A 12,900-nucleotide genomic window follows, 5' to 3' on the forward strand; every position below is an offset into this window, starting at 1 on the left:
ATCACAATCAATTCCACCAATCAGGATCCTGATTGCTCAACTCATGCAATACTACGCTAAGTGATTGGCTACTCAATGCTACCGATACAGGAACTATGAACCCAATTAGTAACGATACACCTAAGGATTACCTAAGGTCTGGTAGAGTAGAGTCTATAGTAACTATATATCCTACACTAGAAGGGACTCCAATAGTGTTCAATACCGATTCAATCTCTTGGGAATCCTGGATGATGACAGTCGAGTCCACAATACAGAGAATACAAATACAATTAAATCAAATCATGTAAGGAAATTCAATACCTCACAAAACAGTTAAGTTCAACAATAGACTCATTTGATTTGATTCTGGAGTCAATGAAAAAAAGGGCCACCAATGTTACAGTGCTGATTCACCTAAAGGGCTGAGCAGTACTAAACCGAGCTTGTAAAATAGGCAATCATGTCTTCACCTTCCAGCAATGACATTATTAAGCATCTTTATTGACAACACAATTCAATAATTTCACAGTTGAATAAGTCGACCAATTAATCCATTGGATAAAGCATGAATGATTTTGTGATACTTACACCCCCTTCTCTGTCAGGGGACCCCCTGTGAAAGAGATAGAGAGAAAGAGAAAAAAAATGGGGGGGGGGGGGGGGGGGGGGGAGTAGGGAGCAAAGAGAAAGTAAGGATCATGAAATCCACTTTCCATATTTTCTCCTAACACTTAAGCACACTGCCAATTAGCAAAGCAGCTCACTAGAAAACCCCAGCTCTGTAGGGGCTTTCTAATACCCTTTACAGACAGACTTTATGGCATGTTGCCTGTAAAAAAAAAATATATATATAATCTGGCCAAAATATGTTGAGCTCAATTCATACAGTCCCATTTTTATCACATTCCTGCCGGGATAAGCATTTTCAAAATAATTGAATGGCATATTCTAATTATGTTACTGGTCTGTGCAGCCCGTATGCTACATGGCTACGCCATGCACATGAAATCAATAGCCATTTTGTTCATTTAAATTAAACAGACAAGACACACCTAAGTTACCCTGATCACAGTCAACACACATAGTAGGCTAAGAATAAAATGAAATATAACAGAATAAAATACAAATTATATTTTTCCCACTCAACTTGCGCCACGGCAACATGTGGAACTGCTGTCATATAGAAAAAGTTACACTATATATACAAAAGTATGTGGACGCCCCTTCAAATGAGGGGATTCGGCTATTTCAGCCACACCCATTGCTGACAGGTGTATAAAATTGAGCACACCGCCATGCAATCTCCATAGACACACATTGGCAGTAGAATGGGCCGCACTGAAGAGCAACTTTCAACATGGCACCGTCATAGGATACCACCTTTCCAATAAGTCAGTTCGTCAAATTCCTCCCATGCTATAGCTTCCCCGGTCAACTGGAAGTGCTATTATTGTGAAGTGGAAATGTCTAGGAGTAACAAAAGCTTGGCCGCAAAGTGGTAAGCCACACAAGCTCACAGAACTTTACCGCCGAGTGCTGAAGCGCATAGCTCATATAAATCGTCTGTCCTCAGTTGTAACACTCACTATCGAGTTCCAAACTGCCTCAGGAAGCAACGTCAGCACAAGAACTGTTCGCCAGGAGCTTCATGAAATGGGTTCCCATGGCCGAGCAGCCGCACACAAGCCTAAGATCACCATGCTCAATGACAAGCGTTGGCTGGAGTGGTGTAAAGCTTGCCGCCATTGGACTCTGGAGCAGTGGAAAGAGTTCTCTGGAGTGGTGGACGAATCTGGGTTTGGCGGATGCCAGGAGAACACAACCTGCTCCAATGCATAGTGCCAACTGTAACGTTTGGTGGAGGAGAAATAATGGTCTGGGACTGTTTTTCATGGTTCGGGCTAGGCCTCTCTTAGTTCCAGTGAAGGGCAATCTTAACGCTACAGCATGAAATTACATTATAGACGATTCTGTGCTTCCAACTTTGTGGCAACAGTTTGGTTTGTCAAAATTGCTGTGGAAGAACTTAACTGGCCTGCACAGAGCCCTGACCTCAACCCCATCAAACTGCCTTAATTCTGCCGGACCCCAGGAAGAGTAGTTGCTGCCTTGGCAGCAGCTAATGGGGATCCATAAAAAAATACAAATACACCTCTGGGATGCATTGGAAAGCTGACTGCGAACCAGGCCTAATCGCCCAACATCAGTGCTGCTCTTGTGCTCTCACTAATGCTATTTTGGCTGAATGGAAGCATGTTCCTGCAGCAATGTTCCAAAGGTGTGGAAAGCTTTCCCAGAATAGTAGAAGCTGTTATAGCATCAGATCAACTCCATATTAATATCCCATGATTTTGGAATGAGATGTTCGACGAGCTGGTGTCCACATACTTTTGGTCGTGTAGTGTACAGTACATTCGGAAAGTATTCAGACCACTTCACTTTTTCCACATTCCGTTACAGCCTTATTCTAAAATTGATTAAATACATTTAAAAAAACTCAGCAATTTACACACAATACCCAATAACAAGAAAGTGAAAACAGATTTTTTTTTGCAAATGTATTAAATATTAAAAACAGAAATACGTTATTTACAGTATTCAGACCCTTCGCTATGAGACTCGAAATTGAGCTCAGGTGCATCCTGTTTCCTTTGATCATCCGTGAGATGTTTCTACAACATGACTGGCGTCCACCTGTGGTAAATTAAATTGATTGGAGATGATTTGGAAAGGCACAAACCTGTCTATATAAGGTCCCACATTTGACAGTGCATGTCAGAGAAAAAACCAAGCCATGAGGTCAAAGGAATTGTCCGTAGAGCTCCGAAACAGGATTGTGTCGAGGCACAGATCTGGGGAAGGGTACCAAACATTACTGCAGCATTGAAAGTCCCCAAGAACACATTAGCCTCCATCATTCTTAAATGGAAGAAGTTTGGAACCCCATAGAGCTGGCCGCCCGGCCAAACTCAGCAATCTGGGGAGAAGGGCCTTGATCAGGGAGGTGACCAAGAACCTGATGGTCACTCTGACAGAGCTCCAGAGTTCCTCTGTGGAGATGGGAGACCCTTACAGAATGACAACCATCTCTGCAGCACTCCACCAATCAGGCTTTTATGGTAGAGTGGCCAGAGGGAAGCGACTCCTCAGTAAAAGGCATATGACAGCCCGCTTGGAGTTTTCCAAAAGGACTCACAGACCATGAGAAACAAGATTCTCTGGTCTAATGAAAGATTGAACTCTTTGGTCTGAATGATAAGTGTCACGTCTGGAGGAAACCAGGCACCGCCCAGCACCTGGCCAAAACCATCCCTATGGTGAAGCATGGTGGTGGCAGCATCATGCTGTGGGAATATTTTTCAGCGGAAGGGACTGGGAGACTAGTAAGGATAGAGGGAAAGATGATCTGCGCAAAGTATAGAGAGATCCTTGACGAAAACCTGCTTCAGAGCACTCAAGAGCTCAGACTTGTGCGAAGGTTCAACTTCCAACAGGACAACGCAAGAGTGACTTCGGGACAAGTCTCTGAATGTCCTTGAGTGGCCCAGCCAGAGCCCAGACTTGAACCCGATCGAACATGTCTATAGAAACCTGAAAATAGTTGTGCAGCGAGGTTCCCCATCCAACGAAGAATGGGAGAGATGCTTCAACAAAGTACTGAGTAAAGAGTCTGAATACATTTTTTTGCTTTGTTATTATGGGGTATTGTGTGTAGATTGATGAGTGGGGGAAAAACTATTTATTCCATTTTAGAATAAGGCTGTAACGTAAAAAAATATGGAAAATTGAAAGGGTCTGAATACTTTCCTAATGCACTGTATATTTTGAAACAGAGGCCAAAGCTTTTCTACCCTCACTTCCCTGTGTTAGGGAGCAAGTGTGGGATCATACTTATATTGAGAGTATCTTCATCACGATACCGATAGAAAACAACCTCCGCAGGCTTTCGGAGTTGCTTTTACACAATCAAGCAAACATAATAGGCCTACATTTGATTCCCGATACATTTTTGCATCCATAATGTTTCTGATCAGCGATAGATGAACTATACCACCTCCACCTGTTTGCTCAAATCAGAGAATTACACAGATATACAGACGGAGATTCAGTTAAACAACATCACATTGATTGATTAAGACAAGTCACAGGCTTTTGGCCGGGAGTAGGCCTAGGCTAATAAGCCACTGCGAGTGAAGAGCAAAAACTACTGTACATAACACGCTGGCGAAGTGTTCTGATCTGTGCTAACAAATGATCCAATTAGACAAGATGATCATGAGCAGCACTCACCTCAGCTAACATTTATACAGTCTAATTGTAGTCAAACCAATATCCAAAATGAGTTTCAGTGAAAAGAAAGAGAAAATACAATTTTTAAAAAATCGGACATGGATTGATTAATCAAGACGAGTCCCCGCGCTCGTCTCAAAGAGGCGCAAAATGGTGCTGAAATCGTTGACCGCACGCGGGCAGGCTATTGCTATTGCCCATTATTTTTATTTCTACTTTGCACATTCTTCCATTGCAAAACTACCATTCCAGTGTTTTACTTGCTATATTGTATTTACCTTGCCACCAAGGCCTTTTTTTGCCTTTACCTCCCTTCTCACCTCATTTGCTCACATTGTATATAGACTTGTTTATACTTTATTATTGACTGTATGTTTGTTTTACTCCATGTGTAACTCTGTGTTGTTGTATCTGTCGAACTGCTTTGCTTTATCTTGGCCAGGTCGCAATTGTAAATGAGAACTTGTTCTCAACTTGCCTACCTGGTTAAATAAAGGTAAAATAAATAAATAAATTGCTTAAAATCCTATTGTAACAATTGGATGACTTTGGGTGTTTCAGTAATCAACCATTTTTAGCAATTGCATTAGCCTACTTTATTCCTATTCCCGCAGTAATTCTTTATAGATCCACACAGTTGTGGTTAAGAAAACAGTGCATGTGGTGGGCTAAGCAACGAGACCGGTGAAATGACGCCTCGCCAACTTTAGAACTGCCTGGATGATAGAAGTAATGGCCGCTGCCTAGCAACCACCCAGAGCTTAAGAGCGTAGTGTGTACCAATGCTGCCACAGCAACATTTCATACTAAGCCGTAGGTAGAACTTTACAGCAATCATGACTAGGTCGGTTGGCGGAAATAAAAGAAGAGATTTTGTTGCTGGCAATAATATATAAGTGAAAGTCGACAAAAAGTTGCCGGGATGCTAAAGTTGTATTGGTTTGAAACATGTATAAGGGATGACTTCCCCTGCAAACAGTACACACACACACACAGACACACACACAAGCACGCACACAAGCACACACACACACAAGCACACACACATGCACAAACAGTGTTGTAGTGGAGGGTAATACCACCACATCACTGGGCACAAACACTTGCATGCACGCACACACAGCAACAGATTCATACCCGCCTACCAGATGTCCTGAATCAAAATGAAAAGCTATCGTTCATGGATGCACATACAACCCAGTGAGGGGAATCGGTACTTCCCAAACAGCATTAGAGAAAACACTAGGTCCAGGTCGTGATTGATCACAGTCCTGAGCCTTGAAGTCAGAGTTACGGGCAGTTTCACAGAGGCATGGGCACAGCCATACAGCTGGCCAAGACAACAGTCCTCGGGTGAGCGGATATTATGGCTCAAACTGTAGAGCTCCTCAGGGGGAACGTAAACGCCCTCGATGGAACGTTCACAGCCAGTGGAATCATCTTTGGGTGACAGTCGTGTATATGAATTTACGAGTGTGTGTGCGCAAGTTAGACTGGTAGACTTACGTTGAGTCATTGTCCTTGTCTCCCTTCTCTTTCTTCCGTATCCCGAAGGCCTTCCTGGTACGCTTTTTCAATCCTGAGGAGAAACCAGAGGAGAGACAGTTTAGTGTGTTAACAGATCAAACGCAGTCTCACACACACAGTCTCACACACACAGTCTCACACACACAGTCTCACACACAGTCACACACACAGTCACACACACAGTCAACAGGCAGCAGCATCAAAGAGCAAAAGTCAGAAACTCCCAGCTGTGAGCCGTGTGTGTATGAGTATGAGCGTGTGTGTGTGTTTATATCAAAAGGTGTCTAGGTATTGTATGTGCGTGAACTTGAGCATATTCATATTTGTGTATACACATAGTGCATGTGTGTGTCTGTATGTACAGTGTGTGTGTGTGTCCTTCTGTGTGTATTCATAGAGTTCGAGCCAGGTTAAGCTCTCCAGCATCAGAACAGAGGCCCAGATCTATGGTCCGGTGGATCAAAGGTGAGCTTTTCATCCATTATTTAGTAGCAGAGCACTCTGTGAAGGCTAACACTATCGCGCTGTGAAGGCTAATATTCGTTCACATCTCAAATGGTGCTCATGGTCAATGCAGATGGATGCCTTTCTGTTGATCATCGATCTGTCAAGGCCCCCTCCTCTGATACGGACACTACCATTAGTACGGAGTCTAAATTCAGACTCTACCCAGTCTAAATCAATACACTGGACCATCAACAGAAATAACTCATAGTATAGCCAATGAGGAGGGAGGAATCTGGCACCTGCCTCTGCCTATACTTTATCCTCACTTAATATTTTACAGAATACAACAGAGCATGGCTGATAAGATAATTGCCTTCACAGCAAAGAAGCATTTCTCAGTAAACACAAATCAAGAGTATTCTGCTTCAAGAGATCTGTAACTTGCCGTGATACTAGACTATTAAAACACGAACTCCGAAGGGAAGCTAACTTTGTTGCTCTCCAAATTCAGTCCTCCGCAGACCAAAGAGACGGGAGCCGACTGAAATTACTTGGAACAGAATATTGAAGCAGCACAGCCACCGTAAAGATTACGTTCCAACAGCTCTAGCAGACTGAAATTGGCATGATTTCTTTGGGCCATATTAACATTCCAATGTTCCATTCTTACCCAAAATGAAGGCCCAGTTATCTCCCTGCATTTCTGGTCCCAGTATTCAAGCCTCGTCATTCTCTCATGTCTCTCGGTTTGTCGTCTCACGCCTCTACGGTACCTCTCAAACTACAGTGTGACTGACGCGCACTGCTGGACCCAGAGCCTTGAAGTGGGTGTCTGCACGAAGCAGCCTTGAACACACACACACACACACTGTATCTTTATCCCTAGCCTCTATGTCAGCACTTGAATTCAACACCGGTGGCTCAACTCATGAATTAAAAACAAATGGGATGGTTGACGAACGGAGAATCAACACAGCACAGGAAGTAGGAAGCCTATCACCATGCAATCTCCTCAAGCAGTCTAAACACGCCTCGTCTGTAGCATGCAAATTAAACTACCAGTCCAAGAGATATGCGACAAGAGTCAAAATATCTGTTTCTCTCACTCTTCCTCCTCAGATATACAGTCATCTTCGGTAAGTCTCTGCCTATATCAGTACATACCTGTCCCTGTCTGTCTACAAGCGCTGTGGAGACCTGTCACTACCTACCTACCCGTCTCAACTGCCTCTGTCCTTCTGGGTGTCTGTCAGTACCTGCCTCTGTCACAGCCTCTGTCCCCGTAGTGGGTACTTGCCACTGTCTCACCTGCCCTGACTAGAGGGGTTTGCTTCTGTGGGTACCCGTCGAAAACCCAAATGAGAAATCGATCCGGAGAGGCCTGCTATCATTGATCCTGCTAACATATTCCCCTCTGCATCCTCAGGGCTCAGCCACATAACTATAATACCCTGGTGCAATGGAGCTGTACACACACACACACACACACAGGACACACGCACAGGAAGCATAGTAAGTAAGTGTCACATATATAGTATCAGTGACTCACACACAGCAAGACCCCCACCACTGTAATCATGGCGCCGGAGAAGGCGGCAGACGTTTTACATGTCCCCAACCGATTGTATTTTTTTATTAGCGGTTTTTGTAACTTATTTAAAAAAAAAAATATTACATAATGTTGCTGCTACCATCTCTTATGACCGAAAATAACTTCTGGACAGCAGGACTGCGATTACTCACCACGGACTGGCAGAATCCTTTTTTCCCTTTAACGAGTCTGACGAGCCCAACGCAAACGATATACTGCTTTCTCAGGAACAGGCCCAGATCCCCGTGATTTGCACGAAGAGGAGGCAGAGAAAAAAGGGCCAAAGGGCAGGCTGCCTTCTGAGAATTCGTAGGCGATCGAATAAACCCCCACTTCCTTCCATTCTGCAAGCAAACTTGCAATCTGGAGAATAAAATAGATGACCTACGAGCAAGATTAAACTACCAACTGAACATTCAAAACTGTAATATCTTATACTTCACGGAGTCATGGCTGAACAACGACACTATCAACATACAGCTGGCTGGTTATACGCAGTACAGGCAGGATAGAACAGCGGAATCTGGTAAGACAAGGGGCGGAGGGCTATGTGCTTCTGTAAATAACAGCTGGTGCACGATATCTAAGGAAGTCTCAAGCTATTGCTCGCCTGAGGTAGAGTATCTCATGATAAGCTGTAGACCACACTATCTACCTAGAGAGTTTTCATCTGTATTCTTCATAGCTGTTTACATACCACCACAGTCAAAGGCTGGCACTAAGACAGAATTGAACGAGCTGTATTCCGCCATAAGCAAACAAAAAAAACGTTCACCCAGAGGCGGCGCTCCTAGAAGTGGGGACTTTAATGCAGGGAAACTTAAATGACCAAACTTCTATCAGCATGTTAAACGTGCAACCAGTGGGGGAAAAAAAGGGAACACCTTTACTCCACACACAGAGACGCATGCAAAGCACTCCCTCGACCAACATTTGGCAAATCTGACCATAATTATATCCTCCTGATTCCTGCTTACAAGCAAACAAATAAAGCAGGAAGCACTAGTGACTTGGTCAATAAAAAAAGTGGTCAGATGAAGCAGATGCTAAACTACAGGATGATTTTGCTAGCACAGACTGGAATATAATCCGAGATTCCTTCGATGGCGTTGAGGAGTACACCACATCAGTCATTGGCTTCATCATGTGACGACCCTCCCACTCTGTCTGCCGTATTCTCTCTTTGTTCTTGTTTACATTTTAGGATGCCGGTGGGCGGAGTTGGGAGGGTCATCAGCTACATGGGAAACACCTGGGCCCGGTGTTTCCCAGGATAAATACACCACTTCCCCATTCATGGAAGAGACATGCTCCATGCAGACACCTTTATAGATTTTGTTGTGTATCTTGGTGGCTTTTGGTTGTTTGCTTTGGCACCTTTCAACACCCTGCATTATCACATTCATGCATGCAAAACACTCACTTACACTACTGACTACACACACACCACTGTATATTGTACTTACATATACTTTATTTAATAAATATGTTTTGTTACTCCTTATGTCCACGTTGTCTCCCTTTTGTTACGGGCTTTGAGTCGGTTCGTGACAAGTGGGAGCTCATCCCGGATCTTCGAACTTATTGGCTTGGGAGACCATGGAGGTATATTAAATTCTGTACGTGTTTGGTTTGCATATTTTTGTTTGAGTTTGATAGGCCCAGTATTGGTTGCCTTTTTTGTTTGGTTTGTGCTGCGTTGGAGATGGTATGATGGTTAGTTTCCAGGCCCTGCCCAGCCTGGAAACTCTTGTTCTACTTTCTGTTGGGACATCGGTCTGAGGAGGTGAGTAAATCGGCTGTGTACCTCGGTGTGAGATTTGGGTAGGGTAGTGGAACTTACTATCCGGAGCTATAGCCTTTTTCCCCTGATAGGCTTAGCGACGGGTTTCATTTTTTGGAATATGTTGGGCATGGATAATGTTTGTTATTTTTGTGTGGGAGTTTTATTTCCTTGCCAGTGGGCTACAGTGCGTAAAAATCCGCACGAAGACCAGGGTTGAGTTATTGTAGGTTTTGGGGAAGCTCCGTATCTCATCTCTCTTCTGTGGTGCTCAGGATGATTGTCATTTCTCTGGTTGTGGTCTGATGTGCTCAGCAGAGGGGTTGAGCAAGATAATTTACTTATGACTATGGCGTCTTATGTAGATGAGTTCATTCACTTTCCATCAGAGGAAATGTTAGGATTATGTACTAAAGAACAGCTGTTGAAGATCGCTGAACACTACAAGGTTGACTGATTGAAATGAGTGAAATTCTGTTACGTTGGAAAGTGACTGAATCGTTGGGAGTTGTAGTTAAAATTAAGGACCCTGATGTTCTTTTCTTTGGAGTTTGTAGCTGATGCGGTCTTTTGTGCCCTGTTCCTGAATGTTTACGTGGCTGACCATTGTTTGGTGTTGTCATGTTCTATATCTTTCCTGTCTGTTCCCTCCCGGTCTTGTGTTCTTTCCTCTTAAACGTTGCTTCCTGTGTGCAAAGGTTGCTGAGATCTGGGGAGGAGGTGGTTGGCTGGGGCAAGTGGAAGTGTGAACACGTAACCCCTCATAAATTTTGGGATGCAGAGGCTGTGTCAATTTAGGGACGCAGAGGCTGTGTCAATTTAGGGACGCAGAGGCTGTCAATTTAAGGACGCAGAGGCTGTGTCAATTTAGGGACGCAGAGTCAGGTCAGATGTGGTAGGGCTTGCCAACATTACAGACTACAAAGAGAAGCACAGCCGAGAGCTGCCAAACGACACGAGGCTACCAGACAAGCTAAACTATTTCTATGCTTGCTTCGATGCAAATGGCACTGAAACATGCATGAGAGCACCAGCTGTTCCGGAAGACCTTTAAACAGGTCAACATTCACAAGGCCGCAGGGCCAGACCGATTACCAGGACATGTACTGCGAGCATGCGCTAACCAACTGGCAAGTGTCTTCACTGACATTTTCAACGTTTCCCTGTCCGAGTCTGTAATACCAACATGTTTTAAGCAGACCACCATAGTGCCTGTGCCGCCCAAGAACACTAAGGTAACCTGCCTCAATGACGACCAACCCCCGTAGCACTCACGTCTGTAGCCATGAAGTGCTTTGAAAGTCTGGTAATGGCTCACATCAACACCATTATCCCAGAAACCCTAGACACACTCCAATTTGCATAACGCCCCAACAGATTCACAGATGATGCACTCCACACTGCCCTATCCCACCTGGACAAAAGAAACACCTATGTGAGAATGTTATTCATCGACTACAGCTCAGCGTTCAACACCATAGTGCCCTCAAAGCTCATCAATAAGCTAAGGACCCTGGGACTAAACACCTCCCTCTGCAACTGGATCCCGGACTTCCTGACGGGCCGCCCCAGGTGGTAAGGGTAGGTAACAACACATCCACCACGCTGATCCTCAACACAGGGGCCCCTCAGGGGTGCGTGCTCAGCCCCCTCCTGTACTCCCTGTTCACTCATGACTGCACTGCCAGGCACGACTCTAACACCATTAAGTTTGCCGATGACACAACAGAGGTAGGCCTGATACCAACAACGACGAGACAGTCTATAGGGAGGAGGTCAGAGACCTAGCTGTGTGGTGCCAGGACAACAACCTCAACCTCTGGTTATGGGCTCGTAAGTTTTTCACTGTAAGGTTACACCTGTTGTATTCGGCGAATGTGACTAAAACAATTTGATTTGAACCATAGAAATAGTGACCACAACTACTTTGTTCTTCTCGCTCTCTATACGCATTTACTCTACACACTCGGTCATAACTCTATTTACTGCAAAACGTGTTTACGCCACGCATCTACGCTCAAAGCAACAGTCTGCCAAAATGCAGTCCTCTGACATTGGGATTGACAACACATGAAGGCCTCCCTCCCCATGCGTAGGGGTTAATTAGTGGATATGAAAATAACAGAGTGCCTGGTTAGTGGATGCTATTTAACGACTTAATGGCTTCCGTACCAGAGCTAGCAGAAGTGCTAACGTCATTAGTGGTCTCTCTTAAAGACACAGTAATGTAATAGAAGGAAAGGCCACAGAAACTCCCAGATGATAAGAGAGCAGGAGCGCCACCTAACTATGGATGACATCTGGGCCAATGAGAGGGAGGAGAAGATACACTGCAAAGCAATCATTTCTCTGAATTCCATCGTCTTTGTTATGTCGCCTTTTGATATATCTTCATCTAAGGTAGCTCTGTTTCTGTCAATCCCCCCACAGGTGTCTCCAAATCTTGACATCTATTCCAAAACAAAACAAGTCTCACAACTAATCAGGCCTTAGTTGAAATAGTTGAATGTAGGTTATCTTGGCTTTGACAGGTTGTTGCTAGTTTGCTGCCCTGGAAATTCTGCAGGCATAAAACAGACTAGAAATACAGGTAGCATAGAGAAGATTGAATCTCTCCAAGACTCCAACTGCACCTCCTGGGGCCACACACTGATAGTGATCTACAGTGCTACTCTACAATAGCTCTGTTATTGCTGTGCTTTACTAGATGTTTGTACCTTGGCTATCTTGTTAGTTCTTTGCTTGTTTCTGGCTTCATGTGTGTCTGGAGTGCATGGGGAGACTAGCGTTGTGTGCCATTCTGTATTCTAAGCAACACAATGGCTTTTATGTATATATGTCTCGTGTGTCTGGGTTTAACTGTAGTCTGGAGACGTTGACTGTCTATTTCAGACCATCCAAAGCAAGAAAGCTATGATTGAAAGCATACGCACACACACATGCACAATGACACACACATTTGTGCACACACACACACTGTTCCACTCTCTTTCCCCCAAGCCGGTGACTGGGCCCATTCAGGGTGCTCTACACTCTCTGAAACAGGGACAGTTTTTTCCCCTCTGAAGCAGGGACTGTTTTACAAGCTGGTTTAAAGGGGGACAGCTGGGGAGGCTCTTTGTCCACAGTGAACCAGTTTCAGGCTGGCCGCCAGGAGGGCTCTCCACACAGACAGGCAGCAGTGAGGGGGAGACGGGTGCTCCTATGCATACTGAGTCGTGAAGAATGGCACACGCTGAGGAAGGAGAGAAACGCAGGTGTCTGATCACTCAGAGTGGCC

The 12,900-nt window shown here is 44.6% G+C and overlaps 1 protein-coding gene across 11 annotated transcripts in view; it reads right to left on the minus strand.

Moving 5' to 3' along the window:
- The window catches only part of LOC110520999 (SH3-containing GRB2-like protein 3-interacting protein 1), a 110,919-nt gene that overhangs the window by 32,836 nt on the left and 65,183 nt on the right, over positions 1-12,900 (minus strand). For 8 of the 11 annotated variants that reach the window (XM_036969056.1, XM_036969054.1, XM_036969048.1 and 5 more), the window contains 3 exons: positions 5,779-5,851; positions 571-595; positions 206-226 (listed from right to left, as the gene is read on the minus strand). In XM_036969056.1, coding sequence (XP_036824951.1) covers positions 206-226; positions 571-595; positions 5,779-5,851 — 119 coding nt within the window. Of the gene's footprint in view, positions 1-205; positions 227-570; positions 596-5,778; positions 5,852-6,916; positions 7,212-12,900 lie in introns of those variants that run through there. The other 3 variants (XM_036969049.1, XM_036969051.1, XM_036969047.1) reach the window with 3 other exon arrangements.

This window comes from Oncorhynchus mykiss, chromosome 30 (genome assembly GCF_013265735.2).
Source record: "Oncorhynchus mykiss isolate Arlee chromosome 30, USDA_OmykA_1.1, whole genome shotgun sequence".
Taxonomy (NCBI): Eukaryota; Metazoa; Chordata; class Actinopteri; order Salmoniformes; family Salmonidae; genus Oncorhynchus; species Oncorhynchus mykiss.